Genomic DNA, 27,928 nt, shown 5'->3' with positions numbered 1-27,928 from the left:
CCTCAGCTGTGATGATTTTTCTACCTTGCAACACTATGCACAGAATAAGACCACCAATAACAGCATCTGTCCAAGCTGTTTGACTTGGTATGATGCTTGGATTTTCCTTTCCAGTTTAGCTCTCAATGACAGTGCCAGGGTGATATTTCTCGCTCAGGAAACTTCAGTTTCCTCAGGAACTGTATTTGACATCCGTAACATCACTATGAATGGTAAGTGTGAGGCCAACAATTCAAAAAAATTCTTGCAGCATTTAGGCATTGCCTGTAGTTCCCATTTAGAACTGTCAGCTGTGGTAATGTGCGTTACTCCTGTCTTCTCAAGAAGTGCTGAGAAGTGTTATTCTCCACCAAAATGTTTGGTTTCAAAGCATGACATGTACAACTGTACATGTGTGCACACAGACACAAACACACACACACACAAAATATGTTTTTATTATTATATAAATTTTATAGAGGTTTTATCATGTAATATATATTTTAAACATACATATACAGCATATAATTGTATCTAATCTGTGCATTTTATATACTATGTAAGTGGTAGATATTTAATGTAATTTTTTTATATGATACAATTTTTATTTATATGTAATTTCTCAGACAAGTTCACAAGAATGAAGTGTTACAAGTTGGGAAGCAAAATTCAAGGTGTATTTGACTGGAAGGAATCACAGGAGCCAGACCCACAGTCAAAACCTGAGACTGCACCTCCCAGGGCTTTGGGGTAAGGGACTGATTTGATACACTCTGCTGGAGTCCAAAATAAGCAAACTGGTGGCATTCAGGACTGTCTCCCAGCTTTGAGCTTCTTAGTCCAGATCTGCTGCAGGATGCCAAGGAGAAGCACAACCATTCATCCAAGATACCTTGTGTTTAGAGATCAGCAAGTAAATGCATTAAGAAAAAGAGAAGCTAAAAACAGAAGTCTTCCAAAAGTCCATACTTCTTTTATTTATTTTATGTCAAGATGCTGCAGCAACAGGATTTCCCTGTCCCAAGAGCCTGCAGCCTAGGGGCTGAAAAATGTAGCAGCAGCTTCTCCTTGTGCCCCTTTCCTGAGCTGCTGGGCTCTTGGCCCCCCTTCTGGAACTACTGTGAGCTGGTTTTGGTCCCCCAGTAGCAAAGTGGCTTCAAAATGCCACTAAAGAGAGGGAAGGCAGCAGGCTCCATCAGTGAGCTTGTGTCTGCAGGGGCTTGTGGCTGGGGATGCTCCCAGCCTCTGGGCCACCTGAAGCCTCACTCTCTTGTCCCCAGATATTTTAAGGGAGTCTTTTTCATCTGGTGAAGGTATGAAGTTAAAAGCTAATCAACTGCCCAGGGAATGAGGAAGTTTGGCTGCTAAACAAAGAAGGGCTGTCTGCTGTCAGATGCAGTCCAAGATTTCTCAAAGGGGCAACAAAAGTGCTTTATTCCCATAGGATGTGAACCTTCGTTCCCTGGTGGCTCCTGGCACCCCCAGCTGGGGCAGGAGAGGTCACTTTGGTCCTGCTCAAACCAGCCTTTGCTGTCCCTCTGGAGCAGTCTACTCTCATTAAACGAGCTGTGGTGATTAGTCACAGACTAGTGAAAAGGAGTGTTCAAGACAGGAGGAGCATCCTACCTGGTGAGTCACCAACATCAGCTGTAAATGGGGCTTTTTCTTCTGTCACACAGGGGGTGGGGAACCTGTTGCTTATCACAGATTCGAAGATTGGAAAAGAGAGTTAAATGTGTGCTTTAAAGAAAAGCAGGCAGGCTAAGATTATTCCTGCAGGCTAAAAGGCACCTGTTTGCACTAAGAGTTTGACAAAGCCTGATTGAATATTCAGAAAGATCTTAATTTAATGACTTGAGAAAAAACAGTTCTGTAATCTTTAATTCATTTCTTTTGAGTTCTTGTTACAGAATATTTGGGCAAATGCAAATTAACTCTCCTTTCTGCCTGCTGCTATCTCCCATGTAACTGCACTGCAAGGGAAACTCTCAGGCTACTTTTATCTTCCTTGCATGGATCTTGATAAACTGGTCATACTGTGTGAATTTTATCATTAAAAAACCACAAGCCAAACAAACAACAAAACAACTAAAAAAAAACCCCAACCACATCCACATTTTACAATTTTCATAAAATATTACTGTACTCAAAATGAAGTGTATCACAACTGATGAGGTTGTTTCCAGAGACTAGTAAAATCAGCCCATTTTGGCATCAGTGGATTGCAAAAACAGGGAAAATAAATAGCCTTCATCATTAGCACAATCATTAACAGCAGAGATTTATCAAATTGGAGGTGATCTGGGCTTAGCTGTCTTATTCCTCCTTCTGTATCCTTTTTCCCTTTACTGTAGATCTTTCTTGCATTTCCTTTACTGAACTTTCTTGCTGGATGAAAATGCTGAAAACATGCCACCCTCTGTTCTTTTCAGCTATTGCACAGTCCAAAGAAAATTTCCAGACTCTCAAAACTTGTGTAAAATGAGTGCTCATCCACACATGGGTACACACACACGCATGTAAACCTACATATGCATACGTCTCTTAAATCCCTCTGAACTACCAAAATCTCTTTATTCACAGACTTTTCTTTAGCTACACTATTTGCACTCCAGCTGTTACAGTAAACACGCTCACTAAAGGGTTTTCAAGGAAACCAGAAATTAGGCCAATTCTGACCACTGTTGCTGGAAAGTAAAGTGGGAGAAGGAAGGTGATATTTCATCTACTCTCTCTTTAACGATGGTGCTGGATGAAGATCTCTATCTGCTTTTTTAAATTCTTATCCTCAGCTTCTTCACCTCCAGGTGTACAACCATATGTACACACTTTGCTTCAGAGCTGCTGTTGGGAAATCTCACTCCTCTCATTTCACTGATGCAGGGATGCTGAACAACCTCTGCTAGGGCACCCTGGGTATCCCCACTTGCACATAACCACAAAAAACAGTGGTATGGGGAGATCAAAACACAACTACAGCCCCACAGTTTTACTTCTTGACTTTTAACCTGAGTTTTTGTCCGGCTGACTATTTAAACATACATATACAGCATATAATTGTACCCCCCCACAAAGAAAAAAAACACCGACTAGGGAATTTCTTATGCAACTACCCTTCCACAAGTTTATCCCCGTATCTTAGTCTTCTCTTATTCCAAATAAGACCCAACACTATGGGTGTAAGCAGATTCCTCTGCATAGATTTTCCTAGCCATATTTCCTCTCCAGCCATTTAAGGAGTCTCCATAAGTAAAGATAAACTAGGGCTTTGGCAAGGCCAGGCTGGCTCTCCAAACTCCAAGGTATGAGAAACATTTTATTTTCTTTTCTCTAGCCACTAGCAAGGAGCACACTTCCTTCTAATCAGCTAGGGCTGTGTTCTGAGGTCCTAGCTTCTTTTCACTGGGGACTCCTGAGTGGAAAAACAGGAGATAGTTCTGTGTTAGGTGATTAAAAAAAAAAAAAGCGAAGAGTAACCCCAATGAACGAGGGCAGGGGGATGTGCATAACCACATAAATGGTGTTTGTGGGTCACCTTGGCAGGCAGATATGGAGGCAGTCAGGGCTGCAGAAAAGGGAGGAATGTCTTTTGCTTTATCTCAGTTTGCATGAGGAGTGTTTTCCTAAGCACATAGCTGCATTCTTCTGTACCTACCTTATACACATTATCTTGTTTTTATATGGTCTTGGACTGCTCTGTTGAAGCGAATCCTGCCTGTCTGACTCCTTAGAGAATGCGCTTTCAGATATCTGAGTTGCAGATAGGGTTACTTATTCTTTAAGAGCATGGTAAATATAATTAAACCAGTCTTTATTTTTACTATAACTCCCACATCAGAAGGGCTATTTGCAGATTGTAAAGAAAAATAAGTAGTAAGAGTAAAATAAATACCCTCAGAAGGATTTATTTTGTCTCTTTTCTTAACCTCAAAGATACAAGTTATGACAGAAGCCAAAAACCCTCTCTGCCTATTCCTGTGGGTCAGAAATGTGTTAGCATTCCTAAACAGCTGATCTTATATCACAATACCTTAAGGCACTTTAATTCCTATTAGAAGTAGAGTTAGTCCTTGCCTACTGTGAAATACAGAGAGCTTAAAGATGGTTTAACATAATCTTTCCCCCTCCCTTATAGTTATAAGCGGAATCTAGCTGGAACAGAGAACAAGGGCCCCACATTTTCAAGGCATCTATTTTCCCAGATAAGCTCTTGACTCGCCGAGAGTGGGAAGAGTGTTGCAGTAAATCAAAAAGTCCATAAGGCGTGGAGTGGGGTCAAGCTTCTGACTGCAATATTAACTCCAGAAAGGACTCAAAAGAGATAAGCCTTGTTCTTGGCAATAAACTGTAGTGGTCAACAAAAACCATTTCATCTTGCCTTCCAGGGTCTAGTGCCATGAGGCTGATGCAACTGAGCAGGGCAAGGTGTTCATGACTGCCTCTGAACTGTACTACCAACTGAGAGTGCCTTGACTTTGTAAAAACCTACCCTTAAAATATGGCATGAACAGCACTGCCTTTGCTGCTGCAATTTCTTGCAAAATGATAGACAAGACAATCGGACAAAAAGCTGGATAGAAACCTGGACTTGCATCTACACAAGATGGTTTTGGAGACAGTTGAGTAAAGGCTGTAATGCCAAGAGGTGGGCAGTTCTCAGTATCCCGAAGTGAATGCCACCAGAGGTGTCTCAAAAGAGATACTTGATTCTGGACTGCCAGTGGGTCCCCTGGGACTTGCTTAGGCAGTATTATTCTATGTTTCTCTTTTTTTTTTTTCCATACAAGTGTTTAAGCACTCCTTGAAGCATACTGGGATGGGGTCCCTCCACTCAGATAACCCAAATTGCTTTTTAAAACCCACTAGCTGTATTGAAGGAGCTTGGATCCGCAGCACATGTATGAGCAGCCTGCACTGAGGAGAACCACCTGACGGAGTGGGAATCCGGAGCTGACTCCTCTTTACTACTAGTACGAGTCTGGGAGGCACAAAGGGGTTTCAGAAAGCCGGATTGGGAATTTCACAGTTCTCCCTGAAAGCGTGCTCCCACAGTGGAGAGCACAGCTGCCCGCTGGATGGCACCAGGGCTCCATACGTATGTGCACGCTCCCCTTCAGCCTCCCTGACTCTGTCCTATCCATCACTGGGGTAAGTGATGCTTTTCAAACAGACACAGCAAGACTCTGCAAGCAAAATGATAAGGAGAAATTACAGATGTGAAAGCTATGCCTGAAGATGCAGGATGCTGTTACGGCTAATATTTTCAAAGGGGCAAGTGATTTTTGTGGTGTGTTACCAAGATGGAATATTCTACATAGTACTTAATATTCCTATCCATACAAGCTGCTATTTCAGAATAATCACATACAGAATAATCAGAGGTGGGTAATGCATTTTTTCTAACCATATGATAGAGGGAAAAGCATTTTTTTTTAAAAACTATGTTGTTCCAAGTCTTCCCTCTTGCTGCTTCCAGCTACAGTAACAGCAGTATATAGATGCTACAGGTTGTGCAGATTCTGGCTGCAAGATTCTATGTCTTAAAGTATATTAACATCCCACATATGATGCAGGTCAGAGGCATTGATGCTGCCACAGTGAGACAGTGCTTTTTTGCACCTCAGTGGAGAATACATGCAAAAACTTATGGTGGATATTTATAGAATAATGTACAAGTAAATGCTGTTAATATTCTTCTCCACAGCCACTGAAGCTGGGCTTGCTGCTAAATATACATCTGCAGTGTACTTACCAAAACCAAGAAGCTTTGTGAAGTCATCAAAGAAAGGGGAGGTGTTTGGAAATTTAGTGATCCGTTACATTATGTTGTAATTCGTAATGATGTCTCTGATGACTGTTCATTTATTTATTTGTCATTGCTCAGGCAGAAGTGTAAGAGCCCATGAAATAGGAGTCAGCCCCAGATTTGAAGAAACTGCTGCTGGTGGCAGCAAGGAATGAGAAAAGCCTGCAAGGCAGAACATAGCAGCCCAAGACTGAGATGCTTGGTAAGGGCCAGCCTTGGCAGCCCCATGCCGTGTATCATCTGGAGAAGGAGCCTGCTTCATCATTTAGATGGCAGAGGTCAGTAGGCTCCAGGTGCAAGACTAGATGGTGTCCAAGCCCAGGAACAGCATAAGCAAGCAGGCAGTTAGATCACAGATCTGGGCTTCTATCTGAGGCTCAGCGTGTCATGGGCACTGACTCTTTCAAACGTGCTGTTTATTTCTTCTACCTCACTGATCCAGAGAGTGACACCACAGGCACACCCAGTGCAGGCAGAAGAAAAGATAAGACTGATGCCCAGGTGTGAATGGCACCACCTACAAAACCTCTCTAGCCCCCAACCCTGAAGAGGGGAGAGAAGAGTGGCATTCACAGCAGGCCGGGCTACTGTCAGAGGTAACAGCAAGATCCTGCTGGGACCACAATCTGAACCTGAAGAAAAGTGTTTTTAGACCACATCCTGATGCGAATGAAAATTCATTTTCATCATTCCAAAATCAGGTCAAAATTGAGCATGATGGGTCTGAAATTGTGTCCCACATCATAAAAATAAATATGTCATAGTTTAACCGCATCCAACGACTAGTACCAGACAGCTGCTCACTCATTCCCCCTCCATCAGGATAAGGGAGAGAACTGGAAGACTGAAAATGAGACAGCGGGAAGAAAAATTCCAAACATTCCTCGCTTCCTTCCTCCTTCCCCCAGCTTTATATGCTGGGCACAATGCCATATGGTATGAAGTGGAATATTCCTTTGGTCAGTTGGGGTCAACTGTCCTGGCTGTGTCCCTCCTTACTTCTGCACCCAAAGCCGACTCATTAGTGGGGTGGTGTGAGAACCAGAAAAGGCCTTGACTCTGTTACAGCACTGCTCAGCAGTAACTAAAACATCTGTGTTATCAACAGTGTTTTCAGCTCAAATCCAAAACTCAGCCCCATACCAGCTACTCTGAAGAAATTAAATCTATCCCAGCCAAAACCAGCACAACATCACAGAACATGTGATCACTTATTATCAAGGGCAGATCCATGTTCCTTTCAAGATGTGTTGACTAAATAAATGAAAACATCCTTTGTGTTCACATTTTGTTATAGTTTCACCTTTTTTTCTGTAGGTACAATGTAATGTAAACTGATCATCTGGGCAGGGTGTGTCTGACTCAAGTACCATCAGAAGGGCTTTGGGGACCTGGTCCCTTTCTGAAAGCACCAATAGTCCTCTCTGCATCTAAGCCACTGAGAGGGCAGCTGAGCTGACTTCTTTTGTGTCATTCTGCTGGAGATGGTTTTCTGTAAAACTGGGTTAGCAAGAGGGAAGATTCCTGCTACATCCTCCATTTCCTCCTGTATCTGTGCCTGGCAGTACAAAGAGGCACATTATTCACCCAAATAGCTGCCTAAAAAGCTGAAGGTCACAAAGAATCAGAGCTCTATGGCAGAAGGAAGACTAAAGATATATTACCTGAATAACTGTCCCATGGAGCTGCTACAAAAGTCATCCAGCCTTTACCCCTCTGTACCAGAAGAGCAGATGCCCTGCCTGCTGCACAGGGGGGTGCTGCAGCTCCTGAGATTGAAATATGCTATCAGTGAGCAGCTTCTCCTTTACAATAAAAACAAAACTCTTCTGATACTCATATCTCATCTTCTTTCCCCTTTATCTTTATCTCTGTGTTTCATCCTCCAACATTAAAACCAAGGGATTAAAAATAGTAGGGCAGGTTCGATCTGCTAGTGGAGCTGACCTCAACTTGCTTGAGTGTAATGGACGAGGGAGCTGAGCCTTCTCTCAGCTGGGGGGAAGAAATGCTTTCTGGTGTCCATGCTCTTCTGAGTTACTGGATGAAATTAATATTTTGGATTTAATTTGCAGATCAGAATAAGGCAGGATGTCAGTGGCAGATAGGCACATGGCTAGCCGTGGTTGTACATGGTATGGGGTTTTTTTTCTCCTTTAGTGTGGTTATGAAGCATTTTCTAGTATAATTGTGCAACCATTTGAAAACTTAGAGTGTCTCCCTTTAGCAAATCAGGAAATGCAAGGAATGAAGGTCAGTAAGAGTTATAAATTACATCTCTAAATTTTTCCTGCACAAAAGACTGGTTTTCCTTGATTTCGTGATATGCCTCCACATTCACAGAACCAGATGTGTAACGTTTTTTCTTACTCTTCTCAGCTACTTAAGATTTTAGCTTTTGACACTGATATGTTCAAGATGCCTTTTGCTTTTTTTAACTTATTCTCACCTTTTGCTCCCATGAAAAGGAGAAGAAAAGAATTCCCTAAAAAGACAATTATGTTCATTACAGTCTAGAAAAATGGACAAGTTGGGAAAGACCAAATTATTTGAAATACATTAATTTTTGTAGGTATTTTGTATTTGTTACAGTTGGTAACAAGGAAAAGTTAGGATTTCTTTGTGTTTTATCCTGAAATTGAAAGAAAAAAAAAAGGAAAACCACAAAGGATGGTTTTGAGAACAAGACTCTAGACAGAGTTTCAGGATGTTTGACTACAACGGCAATAATCTAAATACCCTGTATTATTTAGGCCAAGTTGTTTTATTCCTCATTTCGAGGAGCTCTGTGTTTTCACTGGGGCTGAGAGAGTCACTTGCATGCTCAGACATCTCTTCCCCTCCTGGCTATGACCAGTTCAATGGCTTTTTCTCTCAGCAAGGCTGTCACTGATATATTTACTAATTTGACCTACAGTTCTTAAAGGTGCCAAAAGCACTGAGATTCTGAAAAAGGTATTTTACTAAAAGAACAGGATGCCTTATTGCAGTAGGGTGAAATATTATGTCAGTAGTATAATGCAATTATTGCTTGACCTAAAAGAATCCCATAGTCTTTCATAGGTCACTTTTGCAATATATTAAATTTCCAGAAGCAGTGCTGGTTTTGAACATCTTTTCACAAATATTTTTATTTTATTTTATTTTGACACTATGTTAAGAAAATCACAGAATTTAGCCTACCCATTGGGAGAATGAGGGAGAAATGAGGGAGAAACCTATGAGAAAAAACTAAGATTGGTTGCTTAATCCTCCTGAAATCAAGCCTCCTCAGATAGAGCAGAAAAATCCCATGGATATATTGTTTTTCCTCTTTTAAACAGATCCTTTTTTTTCAGTAGATACACTTAGGAACACTGAATGCAGAACATTTAAAGAAATTTGGTTTAATGGCAAAAGCAACTACAGCCTAGTTATCTTCTTAATTCATGACTCTGATTATTGTAAGAAAAAAATATATACTTTTAATCTACAATTTCAATTTACATTGACACTAAAGAGAAGCTAACCTGCTGTTAAGAGGACCTTTTCAAATTAGACCACTTCATGGTCTGCTGTTGAAAAAGGATTTCAAAATCTAATTTTCTGAAATGTCGGAAGTAAAATATTGCCTTTTATGTTTGTCACAGCTCCCTGTAACTCGGCAAAGAGGTTGTCACCTCAGTGCTTATTTCTAAAATATGCTTTGCAAAGCTGTCCTTTGTACCCTTCTGCCAAGCAGAGGTAAAAGAGCACAGGCCGAAACTGAAAGAAGAGTTTGGTCTTGTAAGTATTTAGGCTGATTAAGGGGAAAAAGGCTTTGGGAAGCTCTTCAAGCCAAAGAACAAAAACTACTGCTGGTGCTCAAAATATTGTGAAATCCTGCAAAGTTCCAACAAAGCTACTGAAAAGAGAGATAACATATACTCAAAATAAAGCAACTCTGTCTCCCCAAATTCGGGGTTCACCAGTTCCTTCTTACACACACATCAACCCTGGGCTGTGCTTTCCACACACTGTACTGGACTGTGGGTCAGCTGAAGGATCAATAGGTGAAAAGTGGCTGATGAGTAAAGAGGAAAGGACTTTGCCTTTAGGAAGAGAACAGGCATATGAGTTAGTTTAGGGGGAGTTTTCTGTGTTCTCACCTTCATGCATGTGTTAGAGACCTTCAATCAAGATTGTTTTGTTTTATTTAGTTTCATTTTGTTTCATTATCAATATTCCAGTCCTTTGGAATATTTTACATTCTGCCAGAAATCTCAATATGAAGAATCTGTGTTACTAGAAAACCAGTGCAATGATCATTTTATACAAGCCCAGAGACAGACCAATCAAGCATAAGGAATTTTAAGATTCATTATATAAATGGTTATGTATAAGCTTGCTCTTCTGTGATTGTGAGAGACAGTGAGAAATATCCCTATTTAGTTGAAGTTACTGGTTTATGTTTTGGTGGAAAAAAATCTTTATTAGAGTCAGAACACTTCCTTAAAATCGAATATAAAATATTTATGCAACGTATTTCTATGGATAGCTGTTCTGTACTCACATATATTTATTCACTTAAGGAAGCAAAAGTGCAAATCCAAGTAAAAACAAGTGAAAGCAAAAAACGCAGCTTTTACAGGGTCCTCTTTATAATGTGATCTGTGAAAATGTTTAGCTGTGGGTTCATACAAGGCTATTTGTATAGTTGTGCAAACAGACCTCAGACCCTGACAAACAAGCCATCCCGGACAATGGAAAGCCTGCCTCCTCCCCTCTGAAAAAGATGGGCACAGAACAAGATTTTGGTGTGATCTCAGAGTGCAAAAGTGCTTTTCCAGTGACTACAGGAGTAGGAAATCCGTGTTGGTTGTGTTTCAGTCTTCTGCAAATTGTTGACTTTTCAGCTGGGAGAACTCCTTATGTGTTTCTCAAGGAATAGGTATTAACCTTGCAGATATTATTTTTTTTCTTATCCTGTATTTTGTCTGTAGAAAAGCAAAGAACCCACTCATAGTTGTTTCTTGTCCTCTTTTAGTGACTCAGTAATTGCATCAGCTCCGACCTTGCATGGCATCAGTGCAAGTTGTAGAAGCAGAACTGTCTCCGAAAATGGCAGGAGCTTTATGCTCCATAGCCACCGCTGCTCTTAATTCCCTCATTATCTCTGCAAGAGTGAGAAGTCCTTATTTTACCAGCTGCAAGTTTAACAAGCCTTTTCTGCTCCCTCTGGAGAGCATGAGCCCTGTTCCCAAGAGGACTTCTTCCACATCTTTGCCCTGAACACAAACCAGCTTTGTGGTGGAAATCTCTGCTCTTCCTCCTCACCTGGCTTGGCTTGGGAGGCCGAAAGCCCTGAGGAAAATGATGAGGTTTTTGCATGGAAATAAATAAATCAGCAGAGGGAATTAGAGGGTGTAGAGGAAGAGCATAGTGAAAATAACTTTGTTCTTAATAGTTCTCAAGTCTGAACTTCTGTAAACATCTCCCAAAGAGCACAGATTTGGACCCTGAGGATCCACAGGTACCTCTCCTCAACTTCTTCCTCCCTCCTGACACTTGAAGTGAGAGTGGAAGCCAGGAGAGGAAGGGTGAAGGAAACTGGCTGTCTCTTGATAAAAAAAAACTATGCCTAGAGCAGGCAAAACTTAGCTTTTTCTGATGTTAGTTTGAAATCAGAAACATTCTTCCTGCTACTGCTGCTGGCCCTTTCTCTGTCCAGCAATGGACAGAGTGTACTTGCCATCTTTTTTGGTCTCAGAGGGAGCTACCAGACTTGTGGCATGCCTACTATAAAATAGTGAACTGATTTGTTGGCAACTTCTTCTCTTTCCCTACCTCCTTGTCTTGAAAGGAAGGCAAGAGATGTCACTTATGCAGGTGGTGGGGTGAGGTGAAGGTCCCTTCATCTTCACAGTACAACACGCAGTGAGCCCATGCTGTGAGCATGAATTCATGTTACAAATACTGGACTGCCGTTTTGAGGCATCCATTGCTAATAGTTAAAGACACAGACTTAAATGTTGTGTATTAAAGGGCAGTTTATCATCAGAACCTGGGGGATAGCCATGTGATCATTTCTGAGACTTGACCTGCCTGTAAATCAGATGGGCATTTTTCCATTCTCATGAGTCAACAAAATTATGTTTGGGAGACAATAATCCAGTAAAGGTTTGTAAAAACGAGACCTGATGAAAGTTTCAGTTTGTTCTTTCATTTCCTTTGATCAAAACTGGTTCCTGTACAAACAATTATTCCTCAGACAATTTTTTCCCCTGTTAATCAATATCCTACCTTGTAAGATATTGTGTCTCTCCTACAGTCTGAAATGCTATCAGCTGATGAGTCATATGTTTATGCTAAGATGAGACTAATTACCCTCTGGAAATCCCTCTGTCTCGAACATATAGGAAAAATGGGCTGAGTAGCTCAGATAGAGCCATCAATTTTATTTCCACTGAAATTAAAGCAGATGAACACCTTCAAGCATGACAGACTGAGATGGTGTTGTACAGGTAGATTTCCAGCACAGTTACTTTGGTGCTGTATAAACCAGAAGGAGCTTTCTCTCACCTTGCTGGGGTTAAGTAATGCCTGGGGTTAAGTAATGGCATAGAGAATGGCCTTGTCACTTGCATTTGTCCCCACTTAGAAATGCTTTACAGCCTCTCTTTTAGCCACAGTGTCTAGTTTGATTTTGGGATGCCTTTGCAGTATTTGTGAAAACTTGTCTCTGCACGTGACTTTTTGTTGCTGTCATGTCAAAATGTTGAAGCTGGGAAGAGAATGGATGAATAATCAAATGTAAAACTGTGTCTTAGTCCAGAATGTCTGTCCCTGGGGTATCAATGTGCACATCACCAGCATGTCCATCATGTTTGGTTGCACCATTTTGCAAGTCATTAATAAATAACCAGGATAGGTAATATTCTTTGCTGCAATGTGCCGTCAGCCCATTTCTTACAGCATGGACCTAAATTGACAGTGGCTCTTTGGTATTTCTGTTTTGCAGATATTGCAGAGTTTTCCAATGGAAAGGCTGGCATTGTTCATGAGCTTTTGTTTGCTGCTGTCCGATACACAGCAAGCACCATCGTAAGTACATTTTGTTGTCAATTCTTAAATCCTATCCCTTGGAAGAGAAAGTAGGAAATATTCTTTCTCTCGATAGAGAATCAACAAAGCCAGTTTCTTAGATCACTGAAAATTTGTGTAATCTTAAATAGGTAAGAGGTAAAAAGCTTAAAACAGACCTTTTAAGGCACTTTTAAGGGAAGAGACCTCCACTTAGTAATGAATAACTAAAAATATCCCAGTAAAGCATGTTGTTCATTCTGTTATTGCTGTTTGTTCACCTTTTGTTTATGACATGTACTGGATTGAAAAATCTTTGGAAACAATTATCTCTGTAATTGAGCTATACATTGCAGAAAGCAAAGGTTTCACTTTTGGGAGAGCTTCAGTGTTTTTCTGTATTTATCCTCTATTTTAGCAGAGACTTACATGTGTTGATACTGGTTCTTCTAGTTGGACAAATTCCTGAGTTTGGGAAATAGGTGTTACTCTTTGAGAAAACCTGAGGAGTACGTTAAAGGTCCTTCAAATTAATCTTTATCTGTAGGGCAGAGGTACAGCAGAAGAGACTCTTTCTTTGTTCCCATGAGGATCAAGTGTTTGCAGGTACTTACCATACTCAGAGGAGAGCTTTGGTGAGATATTTGGACTGTCAGTTCAAACTTTCTTCCCCTTCCATATCAGGCAACCTTTGAGGTTATCTCTAGCCCCAAATACTTATTTCTTTTCTGATGATGTTTCATCCAGGTGCAGACTCCTGTCTGCAGCCTGGTGTTGAACTCCAGTGTCCACATCAGCATGAAAACTACAGCCCCATAAAAAGTTGACATTGGGGCACCTGTGAGGCATCTTGAGACATGCTTCATCATTAGTAAAGCACAATCTTTGTCATCTGTGAAAAAAGTCTTAGTGGAAAGGGGGACTGAGATAGGTTTTTTCCCTGAGGTAATGGGATGTGGGAAACGCAAGGTCCTGAATTTATCAGGTATATGAAATTGAACATTACATCAGAAAAACAGTGTGATGCTTTGAGACTAGATCTGGCCTGGGTCTGGCTAGCTGAGATTATGGGCAGTGTAGGCTAGTGACCATACCTCACTGAGCTATTACATAGGTAAACTTTTAAACAACCAAAGCAACTAACTATACCTCAGGAAAAAAAAATACCTTGAATTTCTGTAGACTATGTCAGAGAGCAAGCATTACTCTCTATTTTCCATATGTGAAGTTAGGTCTTGTGTCACCTTTTGCTAGAACCAACAGACTCTGAGTGAATGAAATTAAATATCAGTTTTATTCCCTGATTGCTATACCCCACCATTTTATACATTTAAGAAAGAAGAAACATTATTTTAAAAAAGTAAAAAGAGAAAATTCAGCCAACCCATTCTGATAATAGCAAAATCATTTACCTTTCATTTTAGAATTCTTTTGCAGAATAATAATTTTCCAAAAGCAGCTTCCTTGAACTGAGAACTATTCTTTGTGTATGTGACATTATATGTGAAGAGTCATGACATGACTTTTGACATAGTTCTCTGATTTTTGTGTGTAAAATATCCTGGAAAAAAATGAGAGCAAGAATAATGATCTACATTTTAATGGTCATGAAATTAATTGCTAAGAAGCACCAGAGCAGAGTTTAGAATAAAGGAAAATAATAAAGTGAAAAAAAGAAATCCTAACCAGTTTATCCTCCAGCTCAACCCTTCCCAGGGCTGTGGTCTTACCTTCTGTGGTCTCTCATTTCCTGCATTTCACAAACAGTGATATTGCAATGAAGATCAGCTACTTGTAACCCCATACACATGGTTAGACAGGAAATTGATTTCTCCTGACATATTAAAGCATAAGCTGTCATAATGTAAGTGCTAATACACAAAGATACATAACTTTGTAACATTAAATATGTATTTATGAATATGTATTCATTGTCTTTCAATGCATGGCCTCATTTTGTTTAGGAAATTCAAGTTTGTAAAACTTCATCTGAGTTAAACCAGGCTATAAATGGGGTCCCTGGGACATGTTGCAGGTTTTTTTCTCTCCTATGTATAGGGACTGATGTTTTGTAGGAGTTAAATGTGATAGTTCAGAATTTGGGGATCAGTTGAGGAGAAACTGTCTACTTTTAACCTCTGTTCTTACTAACAAGGGCAATAGATCAGTTGATCTCCACAATTCCCAAGCTCAGCTATTCTGTGAGTGTCTGCTTTTTTCTTTAAAATTTGTACTGATTGGACAATCACTGAGCATACTGGAAAATCTGTTTGTCTGTTGTTTTAGATTTCTTATTACTGCTCCAAATGTGGTACATTTGGGCACATATGAGACAATAACAGTTCAAGTCCACGGAGCACAGAGTCCTGTGCAAGTTACTGCGTACTTCAAAGATGAGCTTAAAAATCAGCTCCTATCAGACAGGATCATCTTTAACCTTAACCAAAATAATGACTACCAGGAGATGAAAAAAATAATGGTGAGTCTGCCATCACAGTGATGTACATTTTTTTAATTAAGTGATAAAAAGCACATAATTTGTACTAGGAATAGGTTGGGACAGAGACAACACTGATTCCTAGAGACACGTGGTAGAACACCATTTCTAGTGACAGTTGCACCATATTCACCCAACCAGCTAATAAAAGAACACCTAATGGAATTTAAGTGGTGGTTGTAAGTGCGCTTTTGTGCCCAAATAACAAGCTCAGTCACATGGGATAAAATAAGTTCAGTTTAATTGTTTTATCACTGTTGTTCTGCATCACTTAAACTACGACTGCATTCATATCTTCGACTTACTACTTACAAAACCGGAGAAACCTTTAAAAATGTGTTGTCTCTCAGAACAAAGCCTGTGTTGCTTCTGCAAGCTCTTAAGTGGATTAGTTCTTTACATCCTGCATTGCATCATTGGCTTCTGCCATGATTCTTTGAAGTCTGGCAGGATTTTGTTCAGTAGCACTGGTTTGGGCTAGTTGGTTGGAAAACAGTACAGCAATACTTAGTTTAGCTCTGATCAGTTTCCCCCAAAGCTAACAGCTGAGCTTTCAGATCAGGTTCCTGTTGAGGGTGATGTTTAGAAGCATCACATAAAACTGCATGAAGTAAAGCACCAATCTCACAGACAAGATTTTAGCATAATACGGATTACAGGATACACGGTGACTGGAACTCAACAAGCATGTAAATTGAAGAAAAGTCACCAGGCTTGAGTTATTGCCATTGAACAGAAGAAAGTGTATTTCTATGATGGAAAATAAAGGATTAGATAGTATCTATACTTTAAAAGAAATATTACTCTAGAAAGAAAGATATAACCCCCAATGAGAAAGATATAATTGAGAATCTTCTGTCGAATGGTGCTAATAAAATTATTTAAGCACTTCAGGTGTTTTGGGGCCTCATCTATGTGGCCCCAAAGTCAACAGGCTCATCTCTGACTCTGTGGATTTTTCCCTTTTGTCCTCTTCAGGTCAAGCCAGGGACTCTACAACAGAACCTGTTCAAGAAGAGTAATCAACCATATGTTCTGCTGGTCACTGAAAGCAGGGAGCTTCCTAAGGCCGTTCAGAGCATTCGCATCCTCCTGTCCTCCAAGAAAGGCTACATTTTTATTCAAACAGACAAGCCTATATACACACAAAGTTCCAAAGGTTAAAATACAAATGCTGCATTTTGAATGTTGAATATAGATGTTACAAGGGCATGATTAGAAAAAGCAACAATGACTTGATCCTTCCTGCAGCCAGGACTTCTGCAGGGTCTGCACTGTGCATTGTAGCAACCCTTGTGGAAATGCCATTGGAGCCAAAGAGTCTTTCTAACAGGAGCCAGACGAAATATGCTCTTTTTTGTTCAAAAAGCTTAATGACAACATTCCTTTGGCAAATTAATTTGCGAGAAACCTGCAAAAAACCAAAACTCATATTGGTCCTGCTTGCACCACCAGCAATGTGTCCTTTGCTCTTTAAGACCACAACTGCTTTCTTACCTAACAATTTCATTAAGTAATAAGAGATGGAAGTAAACAGAGTTCTTGAGTTTGGTTTCAGGCCTCGCTTGCAGAATGAATATAAAAGTGAGTAATTTTCAGGACTTGCTTCAAGAGGTTTTCTGGTCAGGTAACTTCTCCCAAAGTCTGTGGGAGAATGCAATTCTTTTTTGAAATTTCTCAGACTTATTTTCATTAAAAGAAATTCAGTAAATACTAAATTCAATAAATACCAAATTCAGTAACTCATTTTACAGCTTGTAATAATTACTCTCTAGAAAGGCCAAAAAAAAATATGTGACTGTATTTATTCTTCTGTTAAACAGTAAAATACAGGATCTTCATTCTGGACAATGCTATGAGGCCAACAGATGACACGGTTACAGTTGCTGTGCTAGTAAGTATGCAAAAACACTGTTGATGAGTTCTTCTTCAACACAGGAGATATGAATAACTCGCACAAAAGATGTAAGAGCAAAACTATAGCTTTGACTCCTCTCAATATTTACATATAGTAAGATATTTCTGGTTGGTTTTGGCTGATATCAGGAGCATGGAGGGAAACACGACGTGAATATTAAAGTAGGAAAGTCAGAGAAGAATTTTCTCTTCCATAGGACTAGTATGCGAACTTGAACTTTTGGATGTAAATGTTTGACACCTGGTGCATAATTTCATGTTTACTTTCTCTGTCTCAACAGAATTCAAAAGGAATGGTGGTTAAAAAGTCAGATCGGAAAATAAAGGCAGTGTTCAGTGAACATTTTGAAATACCTGACGTTGCTGAGTACGTTATTGCTGTGCCTTGTGTATGAACACCTGTAGATTAAGATTTTTAAATGCTGAATTGCTAGAATTACTTTTCAAAATTGTCGTTCTCTCACCATAGGGCAAAGATTGAGCCTATGGTTAATATCTTTTTACCTTTAAGCATCTCCTCTTGGAGACTTGAGTCCAGAATTTAATGTTAATATGCTGTAATTAGCAGCATGTATCCTGATAAGGGAAAATTAAAAAAACTGCATAAATATCTGCTCCAATGTATGGCTTCATTCAAGAGAGCACTTCTGCAAGAGCTTAGTCTGCAAAGTGTCGTTAATTATATCTTAATTATTAAATATTAATCATTTTAGGTCAGGCTTTTACTTAATATTCAGTGTGTTCTTGCATGCTAAGTTGATTCTGATATCACAATGAATATAAGCTATAGGAAATATTTGATGAGTGCTCTATTTCTGAGGACTTTCAAAGGTAATACATGTTACATGTGGTTTGCAAATATGTTATCTTCTACTTCCTCGTACAGCTATTTTGAGTGTTTTCTAGGACATTTGGAAATATGTTGCTGGCTCCTCCTAGCAAAGAGAAATCCATTAATAAATTAGTTTAGGATGAGATCAAAGTAAGGAAAATATTAGTGTTTAGTGATAATTTAAATATTGGCATCATCAAATATCTGAGGAATCCTAATTAACTGTTTTCTGCGGAATCTGAACTTTAGGCCTGGAACTTGGAAAATCAAAGCCTGGTTTCACCAACATGAAATGTCTAATGTTTCTGCTGAATTTGAAGTTAAAAAATATGGTAAGAGAATATAAATTTGCATTTCGAATATATGAAGTTACCACTATGTGTTAAAAGATATACTGCAGTGATTAAACCTGGCTCTACTTAGGTAGTAAGGACAAATTTTACAGTGTTTCTGTGCATCATTGCTATCTCTGATGCACAGAAGGAAAACTCTGGTTTTGTATGGCTTCCACTTGTATTTGAAAAGAGAAACACCTTTATTTATATACAGATTTAGTATCTTTTTTAACACTTTTTTAACATTTTTCACCAAACATTGTAAGGGCTCTCCTACTGCAGAAAAAAAAGAATGAGATGAGCTCCCTTTTAAAGTCATTACAATTCTCCTAAAGTTTCCAGTGAAGATTACGATGAAAAAAAACCTGCCTGTTTTCTCTCAGTAGAATTCAGTCAGGAAGTTTATGAGAGTTCCTATACTCAAAGAAGTTTTTTTTTGAGCAATGGTAAAGGCATTGTGGGAAAAGTAAAAATGTAAAAATTTAACAATTTGGGATAAGAAATTGCTTGATTTATTTGCACTGAAATTATACCTTCTTGTAAAAGGTAGTGTGGGTTTGTTATTTTGTTGGGGTTTTTTTCTTAAAGACAAAAGAAAACCTCGGGATTGTATGAAAATCTCAGTTTAAGAAAACTGGTTTTGCCTTAGGTAGCGAATGTAACAGAATAGTGGAGACTACTGCATCCTCCACAAACACCTACATGCAGAAGCAAATTACCCTGACTATATCTACAGGAGCAAATAGTTTGGCTTTATAGGAGCAAATTCAAAGTGACACAGCTGATGCTGGGAATCTCATGTCCATACTCAACCCATTTCAGGATGGGTTTACTTCAGACCGCTTCTAGTCCGGGGCACTTAATGCCCAGTAGCATTTATCTTCTGGCTTAATTTCATTGTAAATAAATTAATAAATTAATTTTGTGGCCTCAAAGACTGCTCCACTATATGAAGCAAAGCAGAATAAGGGAAGATGATTAGAGATTTGCTTCAACAGTGCACTGCTGACTCAAACTAAAACATCCCCTCAATGCAGCTGCATCCTCTCAGTGGGTGTTGCCACATGCCAGGAGTTTAAGATATGTTTGAAACTTGCATGTCATGACCTTTACCTTCTTTTTTTCATGCAGAACTTCCATCTTTTGAAGTCAAACTCATCCCACTTCAGCCATACTACCACATCTGGAATGAAAGCTTTGTGTTTGATATTGAGGCAAAGTAGGTGTGCTCAGAGTCGGGTTGTTTCAGGAGGCAGATAAGTAGATTGTGAACTTTGCAGCTTCTTCCTTTTTCTTGTCATTAACAGTTAACCCACTTCTGGCTTTACTTGAATCTGACTAATCTTACATACTCTCTGTTTCCACTAATGACTTGAGACATCAGTGTAAAATTCTACCCGGGTTCAAGTCATGGTGATTAAGGTGAGCAAGATTTTCTGAATATTTTAGTTTGCTAGTAAAGGTGACTTTTTAGGATTCTCCTCTGTGTTGCTCGGTAAGGTTCCAGGCAAACTGATCACCTGGTTTTCTTTATACTTTTGCTTCTTACATTTAGAAATATTCTAAAGCCTCAGATGTGTTATTTAATTCAAGTAGAAATGGATTCAAGTTTGGGTATTTGTTTTTTCAAGGCCCAGTGAAGTTTGTAAGATAGTGCTTGTTTGCAGAAATGTTTCCAGGGGAATAAATACAATTAATCAGAGGAGTTTCCATGACCATCACTACACATATGTCTGTTGCTGCACAGTAGTGCAACACTGGTTTGGATGAGACATGGCTACAAGACTGGCCAGACCCTGAGTCAGGGCTCAATGAAAAATAAGTTATACCTGGTCCCATACCAAATTAGAATGGCATCAAACACAGAGTAACTTAGGAAGTCAGAGAGTGAAAAGTTAACCCATCAAAATATTTTTAATAGTTTTGAAGAATCAGACAACTGAAATTGAATAAGCATTTAGTGCGCTGTGGCTCTGGTATTTTTGAGCACAAATTGATAGATCTAAATTTGCTGTACACTAGCAGTGGCTTATCAACATCTTTCAAACCTTCTTGACTGTTGAATTTTCAAGTTTAATAGGAGTCAAAATACTAAGAAACTGCCTGTTGAGAGAATGACTAAATCAGAACTAGATACATTTTTTCTCTTTTTTTCTGAAGAGGAGTAAATTTTATTAAACAACAACAGGCATGTGGAAACAGATGGTATTCTTTCATAGTTGGGAGAAATATATTCAGTTTCAAAGAAGTGAAGAATCTAATTTTTATGTCTTTAAAAATCAGAAATTAATATTTACCAGTACTATCAAACAGAGAAGGGTTTTAGGATATTGTCAAACACACTGGATAGTTGATATGGAAGAATACATCTCCTGAAATAAGGTACTCTGTATTATCTACATAATACTGAATTAGTTATTCTGTTTACTTCTCCCTAGATACACAAAAGCTCAGATTCATTTCCAGGCAATTTTGATGTGTTAGGGAAGAGCTGACCATGCAGTATCAGCAAGTAGTATTAGACTGTCACTAAGAACAACTCCTTAAAACAGAAATCAGCACCTCGTGGCTTTTGAGGTTGATTCACCATATCCCTTAACATTCTTTAGCACAAAAGCAAGAATAGGATCACGCAGAGTTATTTCAGCCAGTACTCTTAAATGTATGTAGTGTTATACAGTGGGCAAATTTTTTGTATGGTAACAATAATGCAAGATAGTGGAAAGTGAACTGTTTATATTTTATTACATAATGATTATTTATTTTTGACCTGTAAAGCTTATTGTATCCATTCACTTTTAGTATTTTGACCATTAATGGTTTGCAATTATTTTTGAATGATATATAAATATACACGTGACATTGTTGGGAGATATTTTAGCAGAGAAGTTCATTCTTATAACTTACTAATTCTATAGAATAACTTGTATAATTTTATAAAGGTATTTCATTAAGTTTCCTAGGCAAAACCTCTTTGAGTATTGTCTTTTAGAAACATACACATAATTGAATAGTATAAGAATATCTTATTGGTAAGTTACCATTGCACAGTTTGTGTCTATCTTAGTAGTTGGTGCAAATGGAAGAGAGAAGACAGTCAATACAGAAGGGAGGAGAGATCTAAGTATAGAAATTTCAAAAGTAATATGCAAATAAGAATAAAAAATCCTGGTCTGTACAACCAAAGTTTGAGCCTTTATTAAGCACTGACAATAATTAACCATAGAAGTCATTTGGCTTACAGTAACCTTTAGTTAAATAGGAATTAATTATTAACATTTTTCAGTGGCCAAGGAGGCCAATGGCATCCTGGCCTGTATCAGCAATAGTCTGACCAGCAGGACTAGAGCTCAGCACTGGTGAGGCTGCATCTCAAATCCTGTGTTCAGTTTTGGGCCCCTCATTACAAGAAGGACATTGAGGTGCTGGAGCATGTCCAGAGAAAAGCAACAAAGCTGGTGAGCTGGGGTTGTTTAGCCTGGATGAAAGGAGTCTCTACAACTCTCTACAACTACCTCAAAGGAGATTGTAGTGAGGTAGGGGTCAGTCTCTTCTACCAGGTAACAAGTGAGAGGACAAGAGGAAATGGCCTCAAGTTGCACCAGGGGAGATTTAGATTGGATATTAGGAAAAATTTCTTCACTGAAAGGACTGTCAAGCATTTGAACAGGCTGCTCAGGAAGTGGTAAAGTTACCATCCCTGAAGATATTTAGAAGACATGTAGATGTGGCACTTAGGGACATGGTTTAGCGGTGGACTCGGCAGTGCTGGGTTAATAGCTAGACTTTTTCCAACCTTACTGCTTCTATGGTTCTATGTGAGTGCATGTGACTAATGCATCATTACTACTGTGACCATTCATATTTCACCTTGTGTATTTGACTCTAGAAAGCCCTCCAAATTAAGAGCAGCAAATGAATTATTATTTTATTCAAATATTATCCTCATACAGTAGGAACTTTGTCTGCATTTCAACATGATACCAGAGAAATTATTTGAGCCACCTGGTCAGTCAATTAAACAGTTTCAGCTGAGTTCCAAGCCCCAGAGCTTAGTTGCCACTGGCTCAGCTGGTCTATGGCAAGGGCTTGACCTCTTCAATGCAGCACTCCCCAGACAATTCCTGAAACCTTTTTAGGAAGAAGCACGAACCAAGGTCAACCCAAGGTATTTATGTGACCACTTTGCTGTTTAGTAGAGTGGGGATGGGTTGAGCTCTGCCAGCTGGCTGCAGTACAACAGCACTGTACTCTTTTAATTTAATTAACCTGGTTCAAACAGAGCACAGTCGTTAGATTTGCTACATGGACCCTGGAACTGTATCCAAGTGGAATACTGATCCCCCATTCCCCCTACTTCTTATCTGGGTTTATTTCTAATCTAAATTTATCCCTGACCAGTGTATATCCTGTTGGACTTCTGCTCTCTGCCCTTAACTCCTTCCTTCCTTCCTTCCTTCCTTCCTCCTGTCCTTCCTTCCCCAGCACACCTTGAGAGAGCAGACAGAATCCTATATCCACTTCTTTTTGCTTGGCTGAACTCAACTCTTCTAATCTCCTCTTGATCACCTGCAATTCTTTATTTGGTTATATTGAATTACTAGCCATGATTGCTTGATACTGTGATATGAAGTAATATCAAATCCCTGGCTTTAATTTTAATCCTTTCTAAAATTTTCTCTATGCTATTACAGCACTCATTTTTGAGTTTATAAACTTCATATATATCTCAATACTCATTAACATCGTAATTATTTAAGAAGGTCTTAATAACTGGATATAATTCTTTTGTCTATTGGAAAATGTCCTAGTGATGCTGCCTGACTTTCATCAAAATCAACATATGGAATTCCTGATAATTGAACTTATTTCTCTGAACTGGCCATGCATGTAATAAAGTTACTTGGTATATTTACTATTGTTTCCCACCATTATTAGTTCTGGAATTTAATGGAGTTTTCATAAGAACTGCATCTCAGTTGCTTTCATTGGTATAGATCAGTGCTGCTGACCAGGTCAATTTGAAAGAGGCTTTGTTTAAACAAAAATAAGCCATTACAGAACTGAGATAAAGCAGGATTTCCACAAGCAAAAGACAACACTATGGCCATGACAAGTCTCATGTAGCATCCTCCACTGTGCTGCCAAAGGATTCCATCTGCCAGGGTTTCCTTGAGTAAGAAGCCAGGTACAACATGTCCTACATGCCCTATCCTCTCTCTCCATGACCTATATGCAACGTCCAGGGGTGTTCTGGACAGATACCTATCTGGCAAATATTTCACTTACAAGTGAACCTTATGCTATACTGCCTCAATCTGTAGGGGAGATGTAGGGTAGAGGGTACCTACTGTACCTAATGCATGTATTAAAATATCAGTAGATAGGATCTGTCTCTGTACATCTTCAGAGGAACTAAATACTTCATATCAGTCCCTGAAATGATTCTCTGATCCCTTATTTCAAACACTTTTCTCATGAGGTGTCTCATACAAAGGAATTAGCTGTGCATCGAAGCTAAAGAAACTGGATACCTCCCTTGCTCTCTCTGAGGGGGATGAGTTGTGTGAGACCTCACTGTGCAACTAAAGCTCTCGTTAATTCATTAAAAAAAAAAAGTTTTGTTTACTCTGGTACGAATTTTGTCAGATGGTGTCTCGACATGTGATTCTGCCGACATGATTTGCTCCATATATATGTCTGCTTTTGAAATCACTGCTTTGTACACAGGTCAGTAAAAGTCTTCATGTTTGAGTTACAAGTGAGTAGGACTAATTTTTGTTTTCAAGGTATTAGTTACAGATGGGATGCCTACAAATATTCCAATTTTATTTCAACATAAAATGATGTCTGATTTATGCTTGTTTTTTATTAAGACAAAAATTCACCTCCTTGCTTTTCTTCCTTTCAAAGACACTCTTATGGGAAAGAAATTCAAGGTGCTGCATATGTGCGATTTGGCATCATTGATGACAATGAAAACAAAGTGTTTGTTCCAGGCCTGGAGCAACAGCTATCTGTAAGTATTCAGTGGAACTATTTTGATTTATTGTACCTAAGCTGAATATTGTCAGAAATTCTGGAAACTTAGAACCCTGCAATACCATAGTCATGATATAAGCAACACTTTTTTATTTCTAATGGCAACAAACCAGTCAAGGGTTGTCACTTCCCCTTTTTTTTTTGTTTTTCTTTTTTCTTCACTTTTGTTTTAGATTCAAAATGGGAAAGGAAGAGTTACTTTAAATACACTACTTTTGGAAGAGAAATTAAGGAAGAGCATTTCCACTCTGGAAGGGTTTTGTTTATATGTTGCTGTTACCACTGTAGAAACTGCAAGTGAGTACACTATGGCTTAGCTGATACAGTCTGTAATATTTATATTGACCTTTCTCTACTGTAATCCTTCATGTGGGAAATCTTGTGCAACTGGATCAATCTTTGCTGCAAAGTTTCCTCATGCTATAGTGCCTGACAGCCTCTTTCATCTGACCCCCTTCTGTACAAAAACTTCATTTTGTGTGGTATTCACTTATCTGAACCCAAATATCCTGACCACTTTAAATGCCCTGTGTGGTCCTGTGTTGTCTTCCATTGCTGCTCCAGAAGTACTCAGGTCTCCTGTGAGTACTGTCCTATGGGGTCTGTCCCACATGAAATAGCTCTGTGAGGATATCTGAGATATCCTAGTCCCTCTGAAGTGGCATCAGACACATGTATGAATGCAAATAAATTAATCCCCATAAGATCTTGTTGATCACTTGCCCTAGCCACCTCCATTCCTTCCATATATATAAATTTATTAGTTGCACTTGATATCTTAGCTTGCTTTGTACCTCAGCAGGCTAAGCTGTCAGGTTAGAGGTAAGGCATGTGTATTAGAGCCACAGTGCAATGCAGAGGAGGATCTAACCCTTGTGAGTCCTGTTTGTCCTCTTATGTCCCACAATTTTATTAGACTGTGGTACTTGGCATATGCACAAGCACAATATAGTCCAAATTGCTTGGTCTTGCTGTTCATCTGGGACATGAGCCTGGAGCATGTCTTCCGGAGTTTCTAATGGTTGCTTGCGATTGTTCTTCTAGGAAACAGATAGTAACAGGTAATAATGGAGCTAACTTCTGAAGCTACATCTGTGACAAAGCTGACCTTTCCAACAGGGGCAAAATTTTTCTTTTTCTTCGTAGGGAAATTGATCCCCTTTATTTTAGATATCTGAACGTAAAGTATCTAGTCAGAGCTCAGGTATTTTGTGTAGTCAGTATAGAGAATGGATGGGTCAAACTGCACTCCAGAGGTGTCTGTTCCCAACAGCTATAGAAGGAGTCTAGTTACTTAGCTTAGAATTACAAGAATTCCATAAATTCCTAAAAATCCTATATAAGTAGGATTCCTTAAAATCCTACTAAAATTAAGCCAGATTCGTTGCAGCTGTGCAGTTCTTTAGTATTACCTACTATAGGTGCTATCATGCACTATTGCCACAACATTTATGGCAAGAGCAAAAGGGGCTGGAAGTACTCCTGTTACTATACCATCATGATTGGCACAAGATCTCATGGTGAGCCATGCTCTCTACCACTCTGTGCATGCTGCCTCTTTCTGCCACAGGCAGGCTACCTTCACCCTTGTGTACTTGCTGGGCTTGATACTAATTACATGCATGACAGGGAAAGGGTAGTGGGCTTTACTGACACCTCTCAACCTTGGAGAGCTAAAGTGGAAAATAAGGATGTTGAAACATGTTTCTAAATGCATTTGGTTTAAAACAAGTTGTGCAACTAGTTTCTTTAGATATAGTTATTGGTAGTGGTGTAACTAGAAGAATTACTGTTTTAACTAGAAGAATCTTAGATGGAAAGCAGTTGCTCAAGCTGCAAGTTGCAGAAGATGGCATTAGGTAATATTAACTCTCACTAGTAGCTGAAAATGAAAAAAAAATCTTTCAGAAAATTAGAGATCTAAGGTCCCAACCCCTTTACCAGTTCTGAGTAACTTCTGTGTTAGTCTTTGATGGAGCCTTTCCCCAGGAACAGAGCCCCAACAGCTCAGAAAGGGAGGTGTGTGGCTGCAGTGGCTCCTGGGGTAGAGTGCCCTTTGTTTGCAGGTACTTTGTTCCAATTGATGTATTAGAGAGGAATTTTTATTCATCCTCTTCTAAAAACTGAAGCTCTTGTGTGGGAATCATATTTCACTTTCCTTTATATATGCTGCTAAAGGTGAAACTAATCTTGGAAACAGAAATGAGAGATGTTGTGGTTATATGCAAGTACGTAGTTATTGCCCTCATAGCAACATGTACTGTTTGATATTAATAGGTGGTGAGATGAGGGAAGAGGAACTGAGCAATGTGAAGTTTGTGAAATCTCCTTATGTTGTTGATCTGTCTAATACTAAAAAGCATTTTGTGCCTGGAGCCCCCTTCTCTGTTGTGGTATGTAGTATTTAGCTGATTGTATCTTTGCCTCTGAAGAAATGCATTTGTATCTGCCCTTTTTCCTTATCTGATCCAATGGGAGCTCTATAGGACAGAGACCTTTAGGAATAGATCCAACATAGACCTACAGTTTGTGTCTGGTTTGTCTTGTTTCTGTACACTCAGAGCCCGAGCAGCCAGAAAATGCTGGGTTTGCTGGTTTTCTGCTCTGGAAGTCAATGCGTACTGTTGTCCTACAAGGTTTTATAAAACAACAATCTCTTCCTCACTTCCATATCAAAATATTAAATTAATAATATTGTATCAAATTAGTCCCTTGTCAAATTAGAATTCTGAAAACTAAAACAGCATATTACCTTTTTAAAAAAATGCATTGAAATTTTTACTGTTTTAAACTTCACACCTTCAAGTTTTTCTACAGAGTTTTCTACAACAAGTTAGAGTCATAAATTTACCTTATAGTAGTTGAAGACAAATGTCTCTGGGATCAGCTTAGACCAAATAGATGCCAAGTAAATATCTAGGGCAGCTCTTAATCCTTACTGACAGATTTTTACCTTAGCTGGAGTCCAGACTGAGTCGATTTCTACCCCCTTCTCTCAAAGCTCAAATTTTTGAACACTATTGTGTACATTTTTGTATTTCTTCTGAGTTTATAAAAATAACTACTTCTTATTTGTAAGCCTTTTTTAAACCCAGGATTTTCTTTAAGTAACAAAAACTTTTTTTTCCAATAGGCATCTGTCACTTTGGTTGATGGTTCTCCTGCTGGCTCCCTTCCCATCACTGCTACTATTACCTCGCCTGGAAAACCCCCAATGAAGAAGACTGCACTCTCTAATAAAGAGGGTCTAATCCCCCTTACATTTGACATCCCCAGAGATGCCCAAAGCCTTGAAATAATGGTAAAGAAAACCCAAACATCCATATTTAAAAGTATACCACTGGGAAGAACTGAGAACACAATTACAAATGACTGTGAAAATGATCAGTTTTCAATAAATTAGCACAGAGGGTGGAATGTCATATTTTACACCATCTGTAGAGCTTTATTCAGACTGTGTAGGATATTTTAAAGAGACC

General features: G+C 39.0%; 1 protein-coding gene across 2 annotated transcripts in view; it reads left to right on the top strand.

The window, feature by feature from the left end:
• The first annotated feature begins 1,488 nt into the window (after positions 1-1,488).
• Positions 1,489-27,928, top strand: part of LOC135409808 (complement C4-like) — a 59,845-nt gene continuing 33,405 nt past the window's right edge. The window contains exons 1-12 of one of the 2 annotated variants that reach the window (XM_064645814.1): positions 1,489-1,608; positions 12,765-12,847; positions 15,113-15,305; positions 16,302-16,482; positions 17,147-17,217; positions 17,522-17,607; positions 18,322-18,404; positions 19,539-19,626; positions 24,321-24,426; positions 24,623-24,746; positions 26,727-26,842; positions 27,583-27,750. In XM_064645814.1, the coding sequence (XP_064501884.1) occupies positions 12,783-12,847; positions 15,113-15,305; positions 16,302-16,482; positions 17,147-17,217; positions 17,522-17,607; positions 18,322-18,404; positions 19,539-19,626; positions 24,321-24,426; positions 24,623-24,746; positions 26,727-26,842; positions 27,583-27,750 (1,281 nt within the window). In that variant the 5' untranslated portion in view covers positions 1,489-1,608; positions 12,765-12,782. Of the gene's footprint in view, positions 1,609-12,698; positions 12,848-15,112; positions 15,306-16,301; positions 16,483-17,146; positions 17,218-17,521; positions 17,608-18,321; positions 18,405-19,538; positions 19,627-24,320; positions 24,427-24,622; positions 24,747-26,726; positions 26,843-27,582; positions 27,751-27,928 lie in introns of those variants that run through there. The other variant, XM_064645813.1, reaches the window with a different exon arrangement.

Source organism: Pseudopipra pipra, chromosome 2, assembly GCF_036250125.1.
Source record: "Pseudopipra pipra isolate bDixPip1 chromosome 2, bDixPip1.hap1, whole genome shotgun sequence".
NCBI classification, from domain to species: domain Eukaryota; kingdom Metazoa; phylum Chordata; class Aves; order Passeriformes; family Pipridae; genus Pseudopipra; species Pseudopipra pipra.
Note: the sequence above shows the minus strand (reverse complement) of the source record. Positions and strands in the feature narration are given on the sequence as shown.